A 24,690-nucleotide genomic window follows, 5' to 3' on the forward strand; every position below is an offset into this window, starting at 1 on the left:
ACAATGTAGCTATATAAACAATATAAACTCATGAGAGTCCAATTCTTTTATGTTCACTAACGTCTTCATATTGATGTTGACAAGCCAGTTATTTAATATTAATAATAAATAAAATTGTAGGAGTTACTTTATTTCGCTTATCTAGAAAATATATTTCTGACATTCCAAGAAAAGACTATGTTATATTCGCAAACTTTTATGTCTAATCCTTACAAAATAAGCACAAATATCTTGATAATTTATTTTTTGAAAAAAAAAAAAATAAGACAATAAAGGCTTCACTTTGTTACATTCAATCTAACTACTACAGAAAGAACAAATATGTTTTTTTTTTCATTAATGTCATTAATGTCATTTTATTCAGTAAGTCTATTCAGTGAGGCATTTGTTGATTACGTATCTCGGATTTTTTTTTTATGATGGGTTTGAATGGCGTTTATAAATTATATTTCTCAAATGAATGAGCAAAAATAAAGTTAGCCAAAATATAAGAGTTTGCCTTACATCCAAAGTTTTTTTTTAAAACAAGTTTGTAACATTATATACTTAACTGAAACGTAATAAAATTTCTAAACCATATTATATATAAACTAACCATATACTAAAACTAACCACATAATCTAATATCTATTATTTTAATTCCACCAGAATAAAAACATTTTATTAAAACAGGCATTTTGATTTTTTACTTTTTGTCACCCACTCCATATTTAATCTTGAAACATATCATCTATTTATAAAATTATTTGGAAAGCTATTATATAAGTATGTCAACTGAAGTAATAAAATTGATTGAACAACAACAGCGGCTCTAGAGATCTTCATAATGAAGTCAATTTATTTCATGCTTTCCAGTGTTTTATTGTAATATATCAGATGATCTTATTCTGATAAACCACTAGTGAAATTTATAAAATATAATTTTCACTGTAGCCGGACTATATCTGAATGCGGATGAAAAGAAAATCAAAACTGAATGGAATAACAGGCAAAAATAAATGCCGTCATGCGTAAATTTTGCTTCTTTCGGAAAAAATAGTCGATGTCACCATACATTATGTTAAAAATGTAACAAAATTAGAGAAATTTAACTGAACTATATTTCAAACTTGTTGATGTGACGTCATGATGTGATGAAGTCATACAGGAGAATGCGCGACGTTACGCGGCAAAATCAGTAAAAATTACTTCAATTACTTAAAACGCATGAAATAAAAAGAAAATTTATTTGTTTTAAATATAAGATTGAAATATATTTCATTCGTGAACACCAGCTATTATATGTAATAGAAAGAGCACCGAAACACGAGGCTATCTGATTTGTACGAGGGGGCGTAGCCCCCGAGCATTAATCAGATTGCCGAGTGTTTTGGTGTTCTTTCTCTTTTGTATCATAGTCAAACATAAAAGCACGTTCCCTGTTGTCGCAATATGAAACCCCGGCAAAAATGAACCAATGAACGAACATCTGAATATGACATTTCTGTCGCTTTCCCTTTCTCTCTCGTCACAATATGTAAACCCCATCAAAAACGAGCCAATCAATGGGCATGCTCTGGAGTGCGGGTAACTAATACCCGCACTCCAGTTAACGCACTGTGCATGTATATGTATACGATTTAACCATGACACATTTTCAACAGAAAGGTTTCCAAACTATGATACAATTTCATCATATTGCATCTGGTGTTCACTCAGTCAAATTATATTTAAATCTTACATGCAAAACAAACAAATATCCACTATTTTCTTCTTTTCCAATTTCAAAGTATAATTTTCATTAATGATTAAGTTTAGTTTCATGATATTTTTTTTACCATTGCATCTGAACAGATATAAGTGACCGTTGCTTATAATTTGAATTACTGAACCAATAAACAAGGCAAAATCTCTCTAATCCTCATATACTTAAGTTAGTTTCGGGTCATATAATGGTCAATAAAATCTAAAATCTTGAAAAAAGGGGCACATACAACAAGAGCATATGTAATTGTAGTCATGAATATTTACAAAAATATATACATCATATCTGAACACAAGATTTAACACTTACAGCAGCATGTCTCCAGATTCATGCTTATTTTGATGAAAAATTTAAACGTTAAATATTGTAAAGGGAAAAAAGTAACTTACAGATTGCAAACTGCACTTTTAATCCACATAAATTACTTTACCAAAAGCAGGTCAAAATATGCAAAATAGCCCGTACTGTGTTAGTCAAGTAGTAGAAATATGGTGTTATATACCGCAAAATCTGTCAAAACATGCAAATTATTACTTGAACTTGAATCTTTTCACTTTTCTTAAAATCTAAATACATTTTTCTCAATTTTGATTTTCTAAAAAGATTTTTGCTTACCCGGAGGCATGCAGCTTTAGACTAAATTGTGTTTTTTTTTAAATAAATAATAAAATAAAAGTTTATTCAAATTTACAAAATAGAATATTATACGAAACATGCATATATTATATATTATAATGATTATAGAGCTTCATCAGGACAAGTATATTGAAAAGAGCACTAGTATTGAAATGAAAAATAGTTGGTGATAATGTGTTTACATCTAAGAGCAATTAATGTATGTACATATATCATTATATATTATCTAAAGTTATGCATTAAAAACATTATTGATTTGAACGAATAAATATAAACTTCCGGCTTGAATCTTCTATAGGTTTGTGTTTGTTACTCATTATTAAAGAATAAAAACTGTTTTGCGCTGCGTTTTAACGCAAAAGATTAAAAAAGTCTGATTTAGTTTTCAAAATAAATGTTTGTGCAATAGGATTGCAGCATTTCAAATGAATGTTTTATTAAAAAAAAATCAGAATTAAATTGGTTAGCGTTCATCAGGAGGCATTTACCAAATTAAACTGTTCAAACGGCTGGGTCGTTCTTGACCAGTTTAGTTTTGTACGCTTACCAATATTTAGTGGTTGAAATAATTGTTTGAGTATTCACACAATCTGAGTATGATACGCCTATTTAAAGATGTAGGATGAAAAATTTGTGTCGGTTAAAATAAATTACATGCACTAAATCTTAAAAATAAATCGGTCTAAATGGAGAAATATAATTTCAAACACAATTACTTTTAACAAGTTTGCTGCAAAGACATATTGTATATTAATTTAGTGCATGTCAGAAGAGATGACTAACAGACACAAATCTGTAGTTGATACTTGTCTAACATAACATGTATTGTACTTTAATTTTTTATATTCTTAATGTACCATTATGATATTAAATTAAGTTTTTGATTATCAAATTCAGTATTATCATACAAGAGCAAATGACATTTAAAAATACGGTTGGTCCCAAAGATCATATAAGGAAAGAAGGGCTCGTTAATGGAAAACACTCATTAATTAATTTTTAATTCTAACTTACTAATGAATTGTTATTTGATGTTAAACAAGCATTATTGTTAATGATTAAAACAGAGATAATAAATGGACGCTATGAATTTAAACAAATTTAAGAAAATACAAAAAGTAATATTTTAAAATCAAATATTTATAAATTGATTATCTTACAGTAAAATAATGTTTACACTGTAAACGAAAGATTTTATTACACATAAAACGCAAAAGCTATATGACATGCCTTTCAAATGTTAATGCGTTAAAATCTTTAATTCTTTCAACATTAATTTAATAATATAAATGAACAATGGCTTGAAATCTTATTTCAAATTAATCTTTTTACAAGTAAAGTCAGATATTTATTCATAATACATGTCTACAGACACAGACTTTGGTACCATCAGACTGAAAAATAAAGACTTATTTTATTGTGTTTTACGTCACATCGACACTATAAATGACAAATAGCAAATTTCAAGATTAGACTCTCATAAAAACCCAAATGTCCCTGGCAGATTTAAACCTATATCAGCGAGGGGCATATATTTTGAATTCCTCTGACCACGAATTCAAAACAACGGAACAAAGCCCAAAGTAAAACAATTTCCTCATTTTATCCGCATGATTGAAGCATGTATAAATATATGTACATGTTATATTCAGATTAATTAGTGATAAGAACCACAGACGCTTGGGGGTCAGATCCTGCCCCCCCCCCCATCGTGATACGCCCCTGTAAACACTCTACCAAAACTATTTTAATATTTAAACACAAATTGTACATCTGTTACAACGATAAAAATGGTTTTCAAACAATTTTTACGTATATGAAAACAAATACCGTATACCATCAAGTCTCAATAAAGTAAAGATTGCAGACTCCAAAATGTAAACACGATCACCCTTGTATAATAAAACCTTTATAAATCATTATTAAATGGACCTTACCGTGACTTTTCCGGTGTAAATCAATAGAAAAGAGAATTATCTCCTAGATGCAATCAGAATAAACATTTATACATCTCATTGTAATATGAAAATCAACATTTAATTAAAACCCAAAGTAAATTTTGCGTTCTGTCCAACCAATACGAGACCTGAGTACGGCTCTGTGTGGAGCGCTTGTCAAGCCGGTATCCAAACGGTGTACATGCTTTCGACTAGATATCTACTCGAGCATTATATCCTCATGTCCCGCGTATTAGCTGCTCGTTTAAAAGACATTTATTTGTAATAAAACTATTACCAAGATGCACAATGTGTTGTTTCCCAAGTTTTATTTTAATTCTATATAATGCTCAATTTAAATATTTGAATTTGGACATGAGGATATAATGCTCGAGTAGATATCTAGTTGAAAACATCTACACCGTTTGGATACCGGCTTGACAAGCGCTCCACACAGAGCCGGGCTCAGGTCTCGTATTGGTTGGACAGAACGCAAAATTTACTTTCGGTTTTAATTAAATGTTGATTTTCATATTACAATGAGATGTATAAATGTTTATTCTGATTGCATCTAGGAGATAATTCTCTTTTCTATTGATTTACACCGAAAAAGTCATGGTAAGGTCCATTTAATAATGATTTATAAAGGTTTTATTATACAAGGGTGATCGTGTTTACATTTTGGAGTCTGCAATCTTTACTTTATTGAGACTTGATGGTATACGGTATTTGTTTTCATATACGTAAAAATTGTTTGAAAACCATTTTTATCGTTGTAACAGATGTACAATTTGTGTTTAAATATTAAAATAGTTTTGGTAGAGTGTTTACAGGGGCGTATCACGATGGGGGGGGGGGGCAGGATCTGACCCCCAAGCGTCTGTGATAAGAACATGCTTGTTAATTATTTTTAAACAAACTAATTAGAATATACATAAAGAGTCATTGGCATACTGATGGTTACATTTATATTTTATAGCGTCAACTTTAAAACTTTTATATTGTAATCATTACAATATGTATGCTTATTTCCAGGTGTTAATTAATTTGTATCGCTATTTGCTATGTTTGTTATACGCTGCAGTTGAATCAACTCCACACAGTCCATGATCATTTATCGCTTGTAAAAGTAGTAGTCATCACCAGGTGCTGCTACGAACAGATTGTCCAGTTCTTGTCTAACAGACTTGAACTTTGGTCTTTTGCTCGGTTCATATGACCAACATTTCTTCATGACTGCATACCATCTGCAATATTCGAATACTTTAATTACAACTGGACGAATATCTATATACCTCACATAATTTTAAAAAAAGGAAACTCAGGGTGCATATTTAGAATATGTTACATAATTTTATAGGCTTTATTATAGCTTAAAATATTGCCAGAGAAAGAGAGAGTATGGATTTTATATGTGAAACAGGATATATTACGTGTCGTCACACTGTTCCGGTTTGGCCAAGCGTTCTCCTTTCTTAAGTCGTTTAGGAAGATCAGTTCCTTTTCCTGGGTATGGTGTATCCCCTGTTAAGAAAACAATACATGTATTAACGTGATAGATACTTTGACTACAATATGGACTCGATATGAAACTTTTGGACACTAAAAATGAAAACGAGCTTAGATAGAAAACAAAATGCATTTCTTACAGGCATTTTGGAATATCGGAAACTGAAAACAAGGTAAAAGTGGTAAGATCTTACCCAATAATTATTTATTTGGGACCATAACATGGTACAAATGCTGCAAGTTTATTGGTAAAATTTCAGCAGGTGAAAATAAAGACTGCTATTTCACAAATATAATACAATACGCCTTTTTAAAATATCATAGCTGAGTAGTTTCCTTTTTTTCTATTTATATTTTACTTAGCCTTTCTGATTGAATACTTGTATGTCTGTGTCCTTTTTTAAGACTTGTATATACTGTGAATGCAGTGGATGGTATCTTTATTTATAGTTAAATAAATTGTCACTTGTTTACTTATGCTACAAAAGACGTTAAATGGAAAGTAGTCTGTCTACTATTGAAAACAATCACGAACATATCAAGAAAGAATGATGGTAAACTGCACAAATATCAGCAAATACATTATCTAAGCAGATGGCTTTAATGCATGTCATCTATAGAAATTCTGAATACAAACAAAGAAGACACACACTAGTTATTATTTTACCTAAAGTGAATATTTCCCACAAGACTACAGCAAATGACCAAACATCACTTTTTTCTGTTGCATCACGAGTAGATTCCATACACTCTGGTGCCACCCATTTAACGGGTATACGCTCCTGAAATAACCAAATTATTAACATTGCATAGGCAACTGGAATCATCATTTAATTCTTTACAAGTCATATTCATCGTCCATATCTACCATACAATTTTTGCTTCTATTATTTGCATATATACATGGTACCATCAATAAAACTAGTACTTTAAGAGTTAGTGTACATATACTCTTCTAAGTAATAATCGAGATATAAATGTATAAACATATAACATTTTAGTGTTTACCCTTTTCCCTTTCTCCGCGTCCCCTCCATCTTCTTCCGAAGGTTGTGGTCCAAACCCAGAAATTTTCACCTCATTTAGGAAATTCAGAAGAATGTTTCGAGCAGCGAGACGGCGGTGAACAATCTGGAATGATTGGATGTAGGTGTAGTTACATCTGATAATTATGTATCATCAATAGATTATTTGTCAAAAGAATATATAAAGGTAATTCATTTAAACTCTATGACCCTAACAATTATCAATCGGTTCGTGAGTAGACCATATCCTGTGACAATAGGCGCTTCCTTAGCCCTCTAGCCACAACAGGGCAAATTTTCTATTTGCTATTTTTCTGTTATTGATGCTTTGGAGTGAATATGGTTTAATTAATTCTTTTGTGTAAAAAGATTGTGAATCTGTTTAAGAACGTCAGTGGTATATGTAAGCCACAAATTACACCCCGTAGCTTTGGCGTATGCAGCATACAACATTTACATATAAATATAACGTTCAATTAAGTATTATGGATCATCCGCAAATGTATCCATACGGTAATGCTCAAGAAACATTTAATTTGACACGGAAATAAGTAAACTGGAAATATGAGAATGAGTCAGGAGTTACTTAGCATATGTATAACGGAAATACATTAAATACAGGTAACTATGCTTAAGATAAATAACGAAGAGCTTTTTTGAATGTTTTCTTTCGAGATGTGTCAGATTTAAAAATGATGTATTTTCTGCATATATAACTGTTTATTGTTAAATACATATAACTTGATATAAGATTATAAAACTTTGAATTGATTTATCGTTTTTAATGATTACATTAAAGATATTGGTGTATTGAAATTAAATACTTGGAAGTTATATATCACTCACAGAGCGAGGATCAGGGAAATTGTGTGTGTAAAATACAGTGCATAAGGAGTATTTAGATGTCATACCCCTTTTCCAGCGAGAAATTCCATTCCTTTTGCAATGTCCAGACCAAATCGGAAAAGATTTTCTTGTAACTCCATGGTAACGTTGTTTTTTCGTTCAGCTAAGTAATCTCTCAGTGTTCCATTCTCACAGAACTCGTAAATAATAAATGGTCCCACTAAATAACAATTACCATGATTTTAGTTACTGTTACTTATATATGTTTACAAAATAAAAACATTGTAATGAACTTTTTGCAAGTTAAAAATCATACACCACTTTTCCGATGTTACCTTGACAGCATCAAAACAATTAGAAAGTAAGGCGTTTTGTATTTACAAAATATCCATATAAGTTGTTTTTAAGGACATGTACATTTTTTTTACAATTCAAACAATGTTTTATTCCATTGCATGATCAAACAATATAAAATTTGAACTTCTGTAAATAAATGAATCTAGCCGCGGCACAACAAAACCAACATAATGGGTTTGCGACCAGCATGGGTCCAGACCAGCCTGCGCATCCGCGCAGTCTGATCAGGATCCATGCTGTTCGCTATCAGTTTCTCTACTTGTAATAGGGTTGGTAAGCGAACAGCATGGATCCTGATTAGACTGCGCAGATGCGCAGGCTGGTTTGGATCCATGCTGGTCGCAAACGCATTACGTTGGTTTTGTCGTGACGCGGCTCATATGAATTAAAAGCAAGTGACAAATATAAAGAAAAGCAACCAACTTGCATCGTCATGTACAACAGCTCCAATGAACTTCAGAACATTTGGATGGCTTCCAACTTTTTCACCAGTGAAATTGATTTTAGCTTTCATAAGTAACTCGTCTTCAGGTGTAAATCGTTCTAATACAATAGAAGGGTATTTGAAACTTAATCAAGATAACACATATCATTTGGAAAATGGAAAACACATGATAATTTTTTTTGATAAAATAAAACGTATTCAGTTCACAGTGTATTTTTAAGAAAATGATTTCAACATGATACAAACAACATTTATTTTTAATTTGAGAAATACCTTTAAGTGTTTTTGCTACAACTATTTCTCCGGCACTTTTTCCGGTTTTAAGTCTAGCTTTATAGATGTTAGCAAAGTTTCCACTTTTGATCAATGCTTCAAACGTTACATCATTCCTATTGATGTGCCATATCTGTGGTTTCTGCACATCCATACCACCATAAATATACAATTCACTGTCCTGGTTCTGAAATAAAAGTAAAGAAACCGGTAAAATGTGCTACCAAGCCTATGATCTTGAAAACCGTAACTATATCATTCAATATGTCAAATTTATTCTTGCTTAATTTTAGGAAATATCTTACATCATAAGCCACTTTTCGAGATCCACCCTGTCTTGAACCCCCTGGTCCTCTGTTCGTTGTGTTTCTTACCCTCTGAGTGACGGCTCTCCGGACAGTACGAGCCCTCTCGGCAGGATTTATGTATCCCTTTCTAATGAGGAAGAGCATACCAACAATAGCGGCAATCAGAAGAACCAACATTCCTAAATGACAAAAATATTTTATGATAAATTCTGAGCAAACAAACAAACAAACAAACAAACAAACAATGAAATTAATGTTTACTTATCATTGTAGCTATAAACGTTTTGTATTTCTCCGTTACGAAAGAACGCTACGACCTACTTCGTGGTAAGAAATACATGTATAATGTGCGCCTGCATGCCTTTAAACTCGGGTGTTTTACGACCAAACTGAAGAAATAAGTGTTGAGGATTGACATTAAGTAACAGAAACAGCATCAAAACACAAGACTATCTGATTTGTACGAGGGGGAGTATTAATCATCATGGACGGAATTTTGCACTTATCTCTTTTGTATTAAGATAAAAACACGTTCCTGTCGTTACAATATTAAACCCCAGAAAAAAAAGTAACCAATGTACGAGCATCTGAATATGACATTTTTATTTTTATCTCTTTCCCTGTCGTCGCAATAAGAAGACCCCGGAAAAATGAGCAAATCAACGAGCATGCTCTAGACAGACAGAGAGTGCGGGTACCTTTTACCTGCAATCCAGTTAACGCACTGTGCATGTATTGGTATACAGTTTGACTATGACACGTTTTAAATAGTAAAGTCGTCAAACTATGATACCTGTGTTACATTTTGTAATTAAGCTATAATAAATGAACATGAAAAGATAATTGGGAAAATGAACAAGATTATATGATATTAGACATGTACAGAAATGATACAACAAATTGAAAAAAAAAGCGAGATATATCGACACAATACATTAGACAAATGGACAACCAATACATTATACTTTAAAGTAAAATACCCTCGTGAAACACAAATTGTTTTCCTTGAAGTAATGATAATTTGTCTGTAGGCTATTGATTTATCCCTGTTAACTTTTTAAATTTTGCAAAAATGTTTAATTTTCACAAGTAAAATAAATTTTGTATAGGACCTCTATTGAAAATTCTATCATTTAGGACATTTAGTAGCAAAATAAATTAATAAGCAGAATGTCAATTCAATTTCTTTCAAGTTTTCTAGCAATACGGTTGTGTTTATGATATTTTTAGATCGAACAACATATTTTATCCTTGAAAGATTCATTTAGTCCAGGATATGTAGCCTGCTTTTAAATATATGTAGTATTCTGTGATACGCAGGGTATATAGCCTCGGACTACCCACGAAGTGAGAAGTTGCACGTCAAAGCCGTATTAACATATTAACATTAACATATTAACATATATGAATCATTTTTTTCAATTATCAAATATTAAATGTTAAGTATTCGTGTAGCATGTACAAGATGTCATAAACTGTATTTTGCACTTGTCGCTGCCGTCCATGAATTGGTTCAAACAAACCAAGCCAGCAACTTTTTAAATTTTGCCATTTTGAGTATTCGTTAAAATTTCTTTTTAATCTATTTTCTTACATACCAACAACGACTCCTATAATTAATCCGGTAGCACTTTCTGCTTCAACAGGTGCCTCTGGAGAGGAATAAAAAGGTAAATATATAAAAGAACAAAAGTATTCAACATAATCAACCAATCTATTTTGTGAAGCATACCATTAAATATAGTAAATTGTCCCCTTTTCTACACAAACCTAAAGGTACCTTACTTCTCTAACAAATATTATTTTGATAAAGTTTAAAATAAATCTGCTTATACATGTGAATGTTGTAAAAGAAATTCTGTTCAAATATTATGTAGGCAGAATCATACCTGTTTTTACATTTAATGAAACGTCCGTTTGCTGAAGGGCAGATGCTCGAGGCATTTTCATTCCGAAATTAATTTGATATTCTGTGACAGCATCAAGACCCAGGATATCAAAATATTTGCTTGAACCAGATGTATAATATGTCTTTATTGGCTCTCTCCCATCCTTCATTATATATAGAAAACATGTTTGAATTGGTTTCTTAAACAGTTATCGTTCTTTGTAAAGGGAGAATTAAGTAGGAAAACGTTCGAATACTATGATGCCTTCATAATTTAATGTTATAACTGTTGCTTTTCTACTTTATATCAATAGGAACCATAGTTGTGCAAATGCAATTATCAGTACGTGCGAAGACTAAATATCTATTTCAATAACTTAAAAAACGCATAATGTGAAATTACATTGATGCATTTTAATGTCTAGTCTGGGAGCAAATACACAACAACATATAAACAAAATAATGGTGTGGACGAATTCAGTCGAAGGCTTTCCAACAATAGCTAAATTTACTGGAGTTTGTTCAGAAGTGCATTACACTTAATTCATCTTTTTGGTTCCTAAATTCAAGATAGTTTTTCTTGAAAATCGCCACTTTGTTAAAGTCTTTCATGTAATAAAGTTACCAAAAAAACCTTATAATAACAGAAAAAAATCACTTGAAAGTTAAGATAAAATTAGAAATCCACAAAAATTATACGACCAAGGATATGTAAAGAGAAGAATATAAAGTCAACGTAACATAACACAAAGTCAAATCAAATCTGCAATTTTATACAAAATAATAAAAATGTACAGAAACCATATATAACTGATGGATAAACCAAACAATACAGCAAATATCAATGCGACGTTGACTTTGATCAACATTACAAGTGAATTTTTAATCTTTGTAAATGGAATTTATTTACAAAATCTCCAAAGTAGAAAGTAAAAAAAACGCTAGAAGTAAGCATAACAACATTACCTTTCTAAGGAGAACCAATGCTATTTCCGCCAATCCATAACAGGATGTCTTCTCAGGAAGATCCCAAGCGACACGGAAACCATTTGGTGTAGGAGATTCTATACGTATATTTTCAGGACCGCTATCTAAATGTTTCAACAATATGATAAATTTCGATTGCATTTTCTATTCAATACTCCTGTATTTGAAAAAAAAATATATATCTGGAATTCTCATTATAAGATCTATACTTGTGTTTTGTTTACAACAATAAAATTAAGAATTATTCTTCATTACACTTACATTTTTCGAGTCCCTCAAGATTTTTCACAGGACCGATCTGAAAGAATCAACAATTGATAACAATGTTGACAAAGTAACACAATGCACTATGGACAAAATAAAAATTGTAAGGAAGAGTTATGTTGTGTATAAGAATCCATCTAAATGCAAGGAGTGATATCGTATTGCAAGGCATTCATTCTACAAATTAGATAGGATTTCATCTAGCATTTGAAGTTATTTAGCATTTACTATAAAATTACACAAAGCAAAGACAATATTATTAAATATATATAAATGTGTGTTTTATTTTGTTAATCTAACCTGGTCTCAAACTTACATTTTTCATTATGAAGGCAAAATATAATTCAATAAATCTGACTACAAGGTCGGTTTCAGATTTTATTTTATAATATTTAACACCACATGTGTCCCAAATACGTTTCATTGTATTGGTATCTTTCTTGGGTACTTACGTCAAACGTCACGGATTTATTTAGCAGGGCTTGGTTATACGCATTAACTTCAACAGAAGCTATACTATTGTCAAGATCACCCTTGCTGACCATGAACCAGCAGTTATCCAGGTATAAATTCTGATACGGTTTAAAACACTTCCCTTCTATCACAAAGCAGAGTGGGTCATCAGTGGACTTAAAATACACAAAAACAACACATTCTTGTATAATAATCTAAAAAACAAGAGCCCGGTTTGAGCCGGGTGATGCTCCCCGAATAGGTTTTGGACACAGGAAAGTACACCTCTTGTAGTTTCAGAGTTTTGTCCGTGGAAAAAGTTCAAAGTGCAATAATTATTAAAAATAACTGTTTTTTGCACTGCACTTCTAATCAATGTGATCTATCAACTTACAAAGTTTCTTGATGATATCTCTTATGATTTCCGAGTTATGTCCCGGACAATTCAAAAAGTAAAAATAAACAAAGGGCAATAACTCCAGAATTAGGCAAGGTAGAGTTATGATTCTTGTGCACTGCACATCTACCCATTGAGATTTATCTACCTACAAAGTTTCATGAAGATATCTCTTATAGTTTTACAGCTATGTCGTGGACAAGATTTTTCTAAAAGGGAAGATTATTCAAAAATAAGGCTTAACAGAGTTATGGTTCTTTTGCACTGCACATCTATCCATTGAGATCTATTCACCTACAAAGTTTCATGTTGATATCTCTTATAGTTTTAGAGTTATGCCCCGGACAAGATTTTTCTACAAGGGGAGATAATTCAAAAACCGGGCAAAATAGAGTTATGGTTCTTTGACACTGCACTCCCCCTCGATGCCCTCTACCACTGTATGAAGTTTCAACAAATTATCTCCAAGGGTTTTCAAGTTATGTTCCGGACAAAGTTCAAAGTATTAAAATAAACAAAGGGCAATAACTCCAAAATTAGGATAAAAAGAGTTATTGTTCTTATGCACTGCACATCTACGCATTGAGATCTATTCACCTACAAAGTTTCATGTTGATATCTCTTATAGTTTTAGAGTTATGCCCCGGACAAGATTTTTCTATAAGGGGAGATAATTCAAAAACTGGGCAAAATAGAGTTATGGTTCTTTGACACTGCACTCCCCCTCGATGCCCTCTACCACTGTATGAAGTTTCAACAAATTATCTCCAAGGGTTTTCAAGTTATGTTCCGGACAAAGTTCAAAGTATTAAAATAAACAAAGGGCAATAACTCCAAAATTAGGATAAAAAGAGTTATTGTTCTTATGCACTGCACATCTACGCATTGAGATCTATTCACCTACAAAGTTTCATGTTGATATCTCTTATAGTTTTAGAGTTATGCCCCGGACAAGATTTTTCTATTAGGGGAGATAATTCAAAAACTGGGCAAAATAGAGTTATGATTCTTTGACACTGCACTCCCCCTCGATGCCCTCTACCACTGTATGAAGTTTCAACAAATTATCTCCAAGGGTTTTCAAGTTATGTTCCGGACAAAGTTCAAAGTATTAAAATAAACAAAGGGCAATAACTCCAAAATTAGGACAAAAAGAGTTATTGTTCTTATGCACTGCACATCTACCCATTGAAATCTATTCACCTACAAAGTTTCATGTTGATATCTCTTATAGTTTTAGAGTTATGCCCCGGACAAGATTTTTCTATAAGGGAGATATTTCAAAAACCGGGCAAAATAGAGTTATGGTTCTTTGACACTGCACTCCCCCTTGATGCCCTCTACCACTGTATGAAGTTTCAACAAATTATCTCCAAGGGTTTTCAAGTTATGCTCCGGACAAGACAACGGACGGACAGACGGACAGACGGACGGACGGACAGACGGACAAGGCGCCGACTATATGCTCCCCCGAAATTTTTCGGGGAGCATAATAAAAGTGTCTATGAATGTTAAATAGTGATACTGCATTTACAAAGTGATCTCAATTTTAAAAAAGCTGGCTATATAATCCATATGGTTAAATTAAATAATGATATTTCGTTATTTTTATTTTCATTAATTCTATAAAACACATTATTAAAATTTCATTGATAAAAGAAAATCTAAAGTTAAGCCGATTTCAACTACAATTAATTTTATCAATTTGTTCCCAAATTATCAATTACTTGTTGCACTACAATTATGAAATGATGAGAAGAAAGGAAATGACAATTAGCGACCGGCCAATAATCCCCGAGAATACCAAAAAGTGTCTGGCTAATTAAGAGGGTGAAAGTCAGTATTTATAACATCAAAATTACTTGTTCAACTTACAATTGCATTAGTTTTCTGGTATTATATTTGATTAATATATATTTTGCAGGACATATTCATCAATTTCCTTCAGGAAATGGTTTAAATCTTTTGCAATTTACATTTTATTCCTTAACCCCCCTGAGAATACGAGAAAAAAGGATATTAATGCAATATGAATGTATGCAAACCAAAGTACATTTGAAATCGATGCTGGTGCAAAGCCTTCATAAATAACCCTGTCTTCCTTGCCTGTAGTTTTAATTATGATAGAAAATCCAATTTTATGTACGCCACTCTCTTTGTCAGAGGAAAGGAACTTTATCCTGAAATAAATGTAGATGTTCACTTTTTGCAACGTTAATTTCCCAAACGCCAGTAGGTACTATTACTGTTTAAGCAGGTGTAATGTGTAACTACGACATTTTACTTTACATAAGCAACATTTTTAACCTACAATCTTACTGCATGGTACAGCCAGAAAACAAGATGGTTGTCATTATTTTTGTTCGGTAAACTAGTGCATATGGCTATCACAAATGTGTTTTTAAGCACCAAAGATTTAACTTCGCTCTTAAAACATCATTTGGTTGAATAGTTATGGAAGCAACCTGTAAAACAGTGGAAGATTTAGCTTAGGGAGTATATTTATCTAAACGGAACAAGCAAACGATTTAAGCATACAGCAAAGGATGATTCAAAGAACTTACTTTACTTGTGGAACACAGTTCTAAAACACTATTCAAAATCAAAACATTGAATGCACTCTTTGTAAAGATAGATAATTAAAAAGCTTTGTTTCTGATAAGATAATATCTATGTATCTTTAAAACTTGTAGATGTCATGATGCTCAAATAATGAACATCAGTACTTTCTCTCAAGTAAAAGCCTAAGTTAACAACATTTCCTTGACGTGGTATTTATTTCAAATGTTATCCACTTACTAATGTGTTATTATTTATATATAATTTTACCTCACTTAATTTATTAACTCAATAACTACACATGTCAGATATTAAAATAATACTATAAGAAACTCGTATTTGATATTTATAGTCTAGAAGAAAATTTGGATATTTTCAATTCATATTTTAAATTTTCAATTAATTTATTACCAATAACCCAATTATGAAAGAATATACTGTGTAAAAGTGATACAATAATCAAAGACCATGTTATATGTAAAATACAAACAACATACATAGAGAAAATTGAAATAAAATACATGCTGCTATTTACAAGTTTACTACGAAGACGGTATTAAACATGATCAATTAATTGTGTTATTGAAATGAATAATAGTAGTCTTCAGAACTAAACTAAGGCTCTCCAAGAGGAATTATCTACACTAAAGTATCACTTTGTACATAGCTTAGCTCCTGTCACTGGCTTTATTCAGAATGAATATTTACTGGGTTTTATTGAAGGTATTTTAATGGTCACAACGTAAAACGATAAAATTCAATTGCATGTTAATTATCATAACGTATTGATAGTTTACGCCGAGAGGTTGCATCCTGAACGGAAATAAGATAATTGGTAATTAAGGAGAAAATACTTTTCTTTCATCAACATTTTAAACGATATCATTATTCTAAACAAGATAATTCAATTCAAATGAATACCTTGGCATTTATCTAACCATAGCCAATAGCATATACATTTTGCATGTAATTTTTAAGACATTGTTTCATAATTTATTGTTTATGTAAGAATTAAACAACGAGTATTAGAGAAATAAAAATAACAGTGTATAATGTTGTGTGTAATAATTTACTATTTAATTAGAAATTCCTATATTTGATAAAAACTTTTTTGGACATTTAAGTTTCTATTTTCATAATATTTTGAACAGACCGACTGAAAACTGGAGCTACACCTTGAAGACAAAGGCGTTATGCATTTGGTTACACGGTAACATTTCATTCTGGCATTTAACTAAACTCTTTGTGGGGTGAATGAAAATAAACCTTACCTCGAAGAGAAATTATATTTTGTACTTTCAATGTTCGGTTCAAACATGTGGTCATCCCCGCGAGAAGATATCGTAGGTTCTGTATTATCAAACCTTACCAAAGTACTGTCCGTTTTTATATTTCCCATTACATCTGTCGCTCGGACCCACACGCGAACACGGCTTCCTGTTATTATAATTTATAACGTGTAACGTTTAATATGTGATTGTATATGTACGTGTCTACATAAGACAGGTTATTGCTTTATAACCCTGATAGCGTTCAAAATATCTATAGAATATCGTGGCATATTTCTGTCACCAGTAAAAAAATTATTAACAGGACAATTAAGTTTCAACAAAATGAAGAAATTTTCTATCTTAAACGTAAAAAAGTCATTAAGAAGGTATATAAATTAATAATGCAAGTACAAAGTTTACCCTCCTGTAGCTTCAACTGAAATGAGGTTTTCTCTTGAAATGGTTCCAAATTTTTCCATGTTGACTTTGGTTCTTCATCATCTATTGATAGAACAGTTGCTACTTCAAATTTAACGATTCCGTGATAGTTTTCAATAGCGTCAAGTGTTCGATTTCCTTCGTTGTCGTCTAAGGAATCTTGTACGAATCTATAAAACGACAAATGTACAATTTGGTAAATGAAATTAATTTTTTAGATAAGCAAATGTATATTTTTATTCTTTCTGCAACAATATCCCAATCAATAATAAGACAGCTCTTCCAATAATTGTAGTGTTATATGTACCTGATCTTATATAACTCAATATCAGTAAGTCAACACAGTATAAATTCCAAACGTAATTCATGTCTTTATTTCTTATTCATACAATTATTAATAATAAATGATAAGAATGATCATGACTTAAATTTCAAATATTGCAAAAAGGATACTTGTCTAATGCCTTATTTTAACCTTTTTGATATCTTGATTGGCATAAAACAAGGGGACCACTCCCGCCATTGTTGATTATTTTGTTTGTAAATGATACATGTACTATTGTTTATTTGTCATTAGTCTCATTGTTTACTATTAGTTGATGATATTACTTCATTTACAGCCAACTCAAAGCCAGACTGATAATCTGTATGAGTATTCTAAGAAATAGGCATTAAAATTAATGTCATCAATGACAATACTAAAAGTGTATACTTGAAAAGATAAAATAACTTCTCTATCAACGAAGAAAATGTTGAAATTATCGATTTGTTTGTTATCTTATTGTAAAATTTCTGTACACAGGCAATATGATAAATGCTGTCAAATTGCAAAGCTCTTAAGGTATAAAATAATCTGATATCATTTTTCAGTAGAATTAAAATAGATGATAAAACACAGATGTCTATGTTAAACTCCCTAGTTACTCCAATAATTATGTACGGTTCAGAAGTCTGGGGATTTACGATAACAAAGTTGAGAAAGTTCACCTTAAGTTTTGAAAAAAACGTTATTGGGGTTCGTCCTGATACATCAAAGACTGTTGTCATTGGAGACCTTGGCCGATTTCCTCGTTCTTTAATCTTGGTTAGAAATAATAAAATTATGAGAAAAATAATTTATGAATAAAAAAACTTCGATGTTGTTTAATAACTGTCTCGTCTAAAATGCTGAAACTGAATACCATTTCTTGCTATTGTGTCCCATATATAGTGACCTCAAATAAAAATATGTCGTGTTTGAACAATTTCTGTAGAATATAAGCTTTTAGTAACCTTACTAATATTAAAAAAACACGGCTAGATATATCTATAAGGATATAAAATTAAGAGCTGAACTAATTATAAATGTTGCTGCTTTGCAGGCTTCATAACCTCTGATCCCTTTTCAAAATTCCATTTTATTTAGTTCCGCCCATTGTTTTCTCGTTCAGGACACAAGTCGCCCCGTACATTCAATCAGAGATGTTATATTTCCGATCCTTAAAGATCGTTCAACACGACATTATTGTTGTGCTTGTGGTAATTTAGTTCTTTCTATTTTGCTTTTTTCTTGTTGGGTAGTTCCAGTATTCCTCACTTGAATACTGTTGAATCACCCTTAGGATATGTGGCCTGCTTTTTAAATTTGTCTTTTGACGTCTTATCTGTGATATGCAGGCTCCGTGAACAGACTCAATCAAACCGAGCCTGCAACATTTTCAATTTTGTCGTATTGGGCTTTCTTTAGGGATTCTGTATTTCTCTATTTCATAACCTCTGATCCCTTTTCAATTCCATTTTATTTAGTTCCGCCCATTGTTTTCTCGTTTAGGGCACACGCATTTTTTTACTTTGGGACCATATGCTGCTTTTCATGGAATGGCACTTACGTGTCACATTGAAGGTTCCATGATAACCGCCATATGAATACATCTGCGGATGTTTCAAAATTCAAAATTGTACAAGTTCATAGTATTATGAGGAAAAGCAGCCTACTCTAATAATATAATTAACCTATATTACTTAATGACATATAACAATAGTAAACATCTATCATTGTTCTGGAATCCCCTCATCTAGACGACAATTGTGTATTTTGACACGGACTTTAAGAGGTAACAAATATAGGCCTGACTTCACTTACCTGAAGACGTGTATTATTTTCCTACATTTACTTTGTCCTTAATGACAGTGGTGCGCTACAGATTTACCCCTTAAGTTTCTAACATCTGGTAATGACTTAACAATGAAATTACAATAACTCAAGGTGATGAAGGCGGTTATGAATATTCCGCAGAAGACACATCAGAAATAGGCATATCCAGTAAGTAATTATGCACTACAATGATAACTTTTTTAAGAACTTTTTCTTTTAATTTATAGAAACACACATTTTCTTATACACTTGATCTTTTCCCAATTATAAGAACACCTGTGTACAATATATGCCTTTCAACCTAGGCATCATGGATCCAAGCCCGCCATGATTCATCAGCTAAACTAGTTCTAGTAAGCAGACTCGATGGCGCTTTTGATGAACTGCATGACTTTTATTCTCGAACTAAAAGAAGTTAAAACTAAACTTATCTAAGTGAGAAAGTATCAAAATACATGTATTTACTTTTGACTATAAAGTATGCCATCATCTTGAATTTCCTTGAATTGGATTGGATATGAGTCAACGCGATAAAGCAACTTATTGTCTTCAATTAACCTATTAATAAAATGATTTGACCAGGCTACATCGATAGTTACATCATTTCCTGAAAAAGATGGTGGTAAAAATAATAATGGTTAACAATAACACAATTATTGATTTGATTAAAATATTGTTGTTTTTTCCATTACCATTAAATCCTTTTGTTTAAATAATTATTTTAAATATCACATGATTTTTTTCAAAGTAGTCTTTCTTCAGAAAATGAATAATAAGAATATCTGACTCTCCACATTAGTCAATAAAGCCTGTACGAACAAATGTGTATAATTTTTCATGTACGAAGCATTATTGGTCTTGGACACCCAATTTCCTGTCTCTAGTTCCTATAGTTTGTGTTTATAAAATTCTAAACTATTTTTCAAGTTGCTTCACATCCCTACAAAATGTAAAATTATGATAAAGGGAGAAAAACGAGGCAAAGTGGTTATTGATTATACATATTAAAATAATTTGTAATTACTTGGAACAAATTGTGGCAAAATAGAAAGTTATTTTGATTGTTACTAATACACTCACAAAATACACTTTAATTTGCGCATTGTAACCTTAATCATTTATAGAGATGTCACTTTAATCATTTATACAGAGAGATTATTAAAAAAACTAAACTATATAAAATTGTAGTTTTTTTAACAGTACATGCATTATATAGTATATGTTTAATCAGGAATCACACGTCCGTAAGGGCACAAAAAGCACCTTTTACAGGCGACTACGGAACTTCAGGGTTAATTTTGATTTGTTTGTTTGTTTAATTGGGTTTAACGTCATATGGCGACGTTCCACCTTTACTGGTGGAGGAATACCTCATGCGCCCTTCCGTGCATTATTTCAGGCACAAATCGGCACCTGAGTAGAACCACCGACGTTCCGTAAGCTGGCTGGATGGCCTCCTTACATGAAAGAATCCAAAGTCCCTGTCGGGATTCGAGCCTACAGTGGTGAGTGGCAAGTGGGCAACCTTAACCACTCGGCCACGGACAACCCCGATAAAATTTAGGCACAAAGTGGTGACATTTTATCTCCATGCAATTTTACGGAGTAAAACTCAAAGATATAAGTTTTAAGCCAGAGGTAGGTCACTGTAAATACTGTGACCAACGATTAAGCAAGATAGAATTATGGCCTCTATACACTGCACGTCCTGTCATTATTACCCATCACTGTATAAGTGTTAATAAAATAACTTTATTACCTTTTAAGTTATTCTCGGGAAAACATTATTGAATCTTGTAAGAAGATATAATTAAAACAAAAATAGTTCGAAGAGCTTCAATGAGATTTCTTTGATAGTTTAGACGTTATAATCTGTACAAGCATTATTTAACACTTTTTAGTATAATATTTGTAGATAACTAAATAAAAAAAATAAGCAATGTAAAATTATGGGGTTTTTTTACCACTATTTATGACTGTGTGACGTTTAATTCAAATTTCTTTTAAATATTTCAAGTTATTTCAGACGGCGGAAAAACGGATTAGGCAGCAAATATTATGTTCTTCTTACGGGGAGCATTGAAATATTAAGTCAATGTAAAACGTAAAACTTACGCCTGGCAATGTCCACATGTTCGCTTTGACAAATGTAATTCAGTAACAAAAAGGAAACAATGATTTATGTCACACAAATGAGCCGAATATAAGGTTTTTGGAATGACAACAAATAGATGTAATAATATTTGTTGTAAGGATATCTATAACGTATTTACAGCAAAGTATTTTTAAAATAAGTTACTTACCTTCACTTGAAGTCTGCCACATATATCCAGTTTCATTAACAGCTGAACTCACGTACAGTTTTCCGTCAGGGTTTTCATTGAGGATAATGTCCGATTGGTCATCAAATAAAACAAGCCTTCTGGCTATTCTTGAGTTATTTGCGAAATCTCTAGTTTCCACCAGAACACTTGATATTTGTAAAAGAAAAAACAATTATTTATATATTGACCAGTTCAAACGAAATGAAACTACATAGGCGAACTTGTTTGGTATGAGGTAAAAACACAACCCATAGGTTGAATAAAATAGGGCATTTATTAAAAAAATAAGAATGTAAATCAACAAGGCAAAGCCATAAGTGACAAATGTTACATAATAACAAACATGGTATGTATAAAGTTATATCGAAAGGACCAATCTGGGACGTAAATATCCCCAAAAAGGAGAACCTGCTGCCACCCAGAGAAACTTGACTAGGATTAGAGTTTGACCCGTTTAGTTTAAACATATTTTATTTCTAACATTTTACACATACAAGATTTACATACAATGGTGAAATAATACAATACAATGCTGAAAAAGGATCAGATCCGAAAGCATAAAATGCTTATAAAGGCCTTTTCCTGACATAAGATTAGTTACTATAAATATGACGGGTTTTGAAAATGTTTGAAATATTGAAGTTTAGGTAAAAAGTAATTGATTACAAAAATGAAGAAGATTCGTTACTGTCGTCACTAAGTCAAATTAGCGACCTAGAAACAAAAAGGGGCGTTGAGTAGAAGTTTCTATCTGAAAGATGTATGAATAGGGACTTAATAGATTAGACGCAATAATTGTCTGTTTATAAATGTATAAAGTTTAGAATTTCATAATTTAAGATACACAAAGAAACTTAATTTAATAAGTAGAAGAAAAGAGGAGGATCTATTCGGTGAGTAAATTGGAGGAGCAATGTATCATAGACTATGAAAATCGTTTGCTGTCTCGGATAAACATTTGAACTGCCTGAAATATGCTGATATTGATATCGTCACTTAAGTTTGTATCGCCGTTAAGTAGTGTGTGAAGAGTGACATTACAGTAGGCTGAAAGAGTTTGGAAAAGGCTGTGTCTGATAGTACTGTATTGTTTGCATTCAAAGAAAAAATGATGGTTAGTTTCTAGCAATCCACATTGACATAAAGGTGAGTTTACAATATTTTTTCTGTTATGATGGTAGTTTAAAGAACTGCACTCTGTTCGTAGACGTGCATGATATATTTGCCATTTTCGAACACCTGTATAGAAAAATTTTGGACATTTTATTATGTTTCTATTCAAAAGACACTAAAAAGCAGATAATGTTGGTGCATTTTGTACATCAATTGGTAGTTCATTCCATTCTCTGAGAGCTGAAGGAAGAAAAGCGTTATAGTATAAAGATGTTCTTGTGTGAATGCCTTGTATATCGTTCGAATTTCTTAAATTATAACGTGTGGTTTCACCTACAGACGGAAGGACAATAGTTGATAGGTAGACAGGTGAGAGTCCATTTTTCATCTTATAAAGAAGAATCAATTTATGTTTCCTTCTTCTGCTGTCCAGAGGTTCCCGCGGGACCTCTCGTTGAAGCTCATGAAGAGACACAAGTTTAGTAGCAGTAGCACCAGATACAATTCTAGAAGCTTCATGTTGGATTTTATCTAGTTCAGCTTTTTCATATTGAGTACAATTGATGTAAACAACATCGGCATATTCTAGAATTGGACTGATGTATGATAAGAAGATTATTTCCAAAGATTTTCGATCAAGTTGAAATTCTAATTTGCGCATTATATGTATACGTTTCCACGCCCTCTCCTTAACATGATTAATGTGAATATGCCAGGTACCATCGTCAGAAAAGTGTAAGCCTAAGTGTTTGTGAGATGTCACTGAAGATATGGTCTGGTTTTGCATTAGGAAGGGTGGATGGAACTGTTGTGACGTTTTACGTGTGATTAACATGGTTTCAGATTTGGAAGGATTGAACTTGACTAGCCATTTGTCAGCCCACGAAGAAATCTTGTTTATGTCAGATTGAAGAATATCAGCCGTAGTAACTGGATGATCAACGATCAAATACAAACTGGTATCGTCGGCAAAAAGATTTACAGAGGACCTTAAGTCAACAACAATATCATTGATATAAACTAAAAAAAGAAGCGGACCCAGAATCGAGACTTGAGGAACTCCTGCGTTTATTACAGACCAATCAGATTTGATTCCAGGAAGGACAACATATTGGCGTCTATTTGAAAGATAATCCGAAAACCAGTCGAGGAGGGGTCCCTGAATACCGGCACATTTTAGTTTAAGCAGGAGACCCTTGTGCCACACTTTATCAAAGGCCTTGCTGATGTCGAAAAAGACAATCCGGATCTCATTGATCTCTTTGACCCGTTTAAAGATTGAAACAAAGATACTTATTAAAACAGTTTACTTGAATTATCATGTATAACAATATCTCAATTCATGAAAAAAATATAAAAGCAACGTATGCTATTTGGGAGGGCCTTCGATAATGTTGTTATAACTTTTGGCCCAACCCTTTTATATATTTACATTACCAAGGAACCTTTCTGGTTCCTTCAAAATGTAGCCTACAGTTTTGAATTGTCAGGTACATTCGACATGATTGTAAAAAAAGCAACTGAGTTCTCTGTAGACAAATGGTATAATGTTAACACGCAGAAAACTGTGGAATAAAACTTATGTTCAAATTAATGACCTTAGACTCCTGACTGAAACTATAAAAAACATTTAATAGCATTTGAACATTACGAATGACATAAAGACCTTAATTAACATATACACACATAATATTTACATCAATTTATTCAACTGTTGATACTTTACTTCATTGGTTTTATATAGTAGTAGTTAAAACCTAACCTGTATTTATCAGTAAATGT

The 24,690-nt window shown here is 32.0% G+C and overlaps 1 protein-coding gene across 1 annotated transcript in view; it reads right to left on the minus strand.

Moving 5' to 3' along the window:
• Positions 1–5,426: 5,426 nt before the first annotated feature.
• Positions 5,427–24,690, minus strand: part of LOC132755046 (uncharacterized) — a 37,952-nt gene continuing 18,688 nt past the window's right edge. Inside the window, exons 12-29 of the mRNA XM_060745837.1 lie at positions 21,775–21,941; positions 19,937–20,078; positions 17,320–17,507; positions 16,900–17,065; positions 15,123–15,249; positions 12,672–12,848; positions 12,217–12,253; positions 11,935–12,059; positions 10,970–11,132; positions 10,679–10,732; positions 9,078–9,259; positions 8,773–8,959; positions 8,478–8,597; positions 7,763–7,917; positions 6,835–6,957; positions 6,494–6,608; positions 5,751–5,841; positions 5,427–5,564 (exon numbers count right to left, since the gene is read on the minus strand). Coding sequence (XP_060601820.1) covers positions 5,432–5,564; positions 5,751–5,841; positions 6,494–6,608; positions 6,835–6,957; positions 7,763–7,917; positions 8,478–8,597; positions 8,773–8,959; positions 9,078–9,259; positions 10,679–10,732; positions 10,970–11,132; positions 11,935–12,059; positions 12,217–12,253; positions 12,672–12,848; positions 15,123–15,249; positions 16,900–17,065; positions 17,320–17,507; positions 19,937–20,078; positions 21,775–21,941 — 2,452 coding nt within the window. The 3' untranslated portion in view covers positions 5,427–5,431. The remainder of the gene's footprint in view (positions 5,565–5,750; positions 5,842–6,493; positions 6,609–6,834; positions 6,958–7,762; positions 7,918–8,477; positions 8,598–8,772; positions 8,960–9,077; positions 9,260–10,678; positions 10,733–10,969; positions 11,133–11,934; positions 12,060–12,216; positions 12,254–12,671; positions 12,849–15,122; positions 15,250–16,899; positions 17,066–17,319; positions 17,508–19,936; positions 20,079–21,774; positions 21,942–24,690) is intronic.

The sequence above is a fragment of the Ruditapes philippinarum genome, unplaced genomic scaffold (assembly GCF_026571515.1).
Source record: "Ruditapes philippinarum isolate M1 unplaced genomic scaffold, ASM2657151v2 ctg4367_1_1_1_1, whole genome shotgun sequence".
Taxonomy (NCBI): Eukaryota; Metazoa; Mollusca; class Bivalvia; order Venerida; family Veneridae; genus Ruditapes; species Ruditapes philippinarum.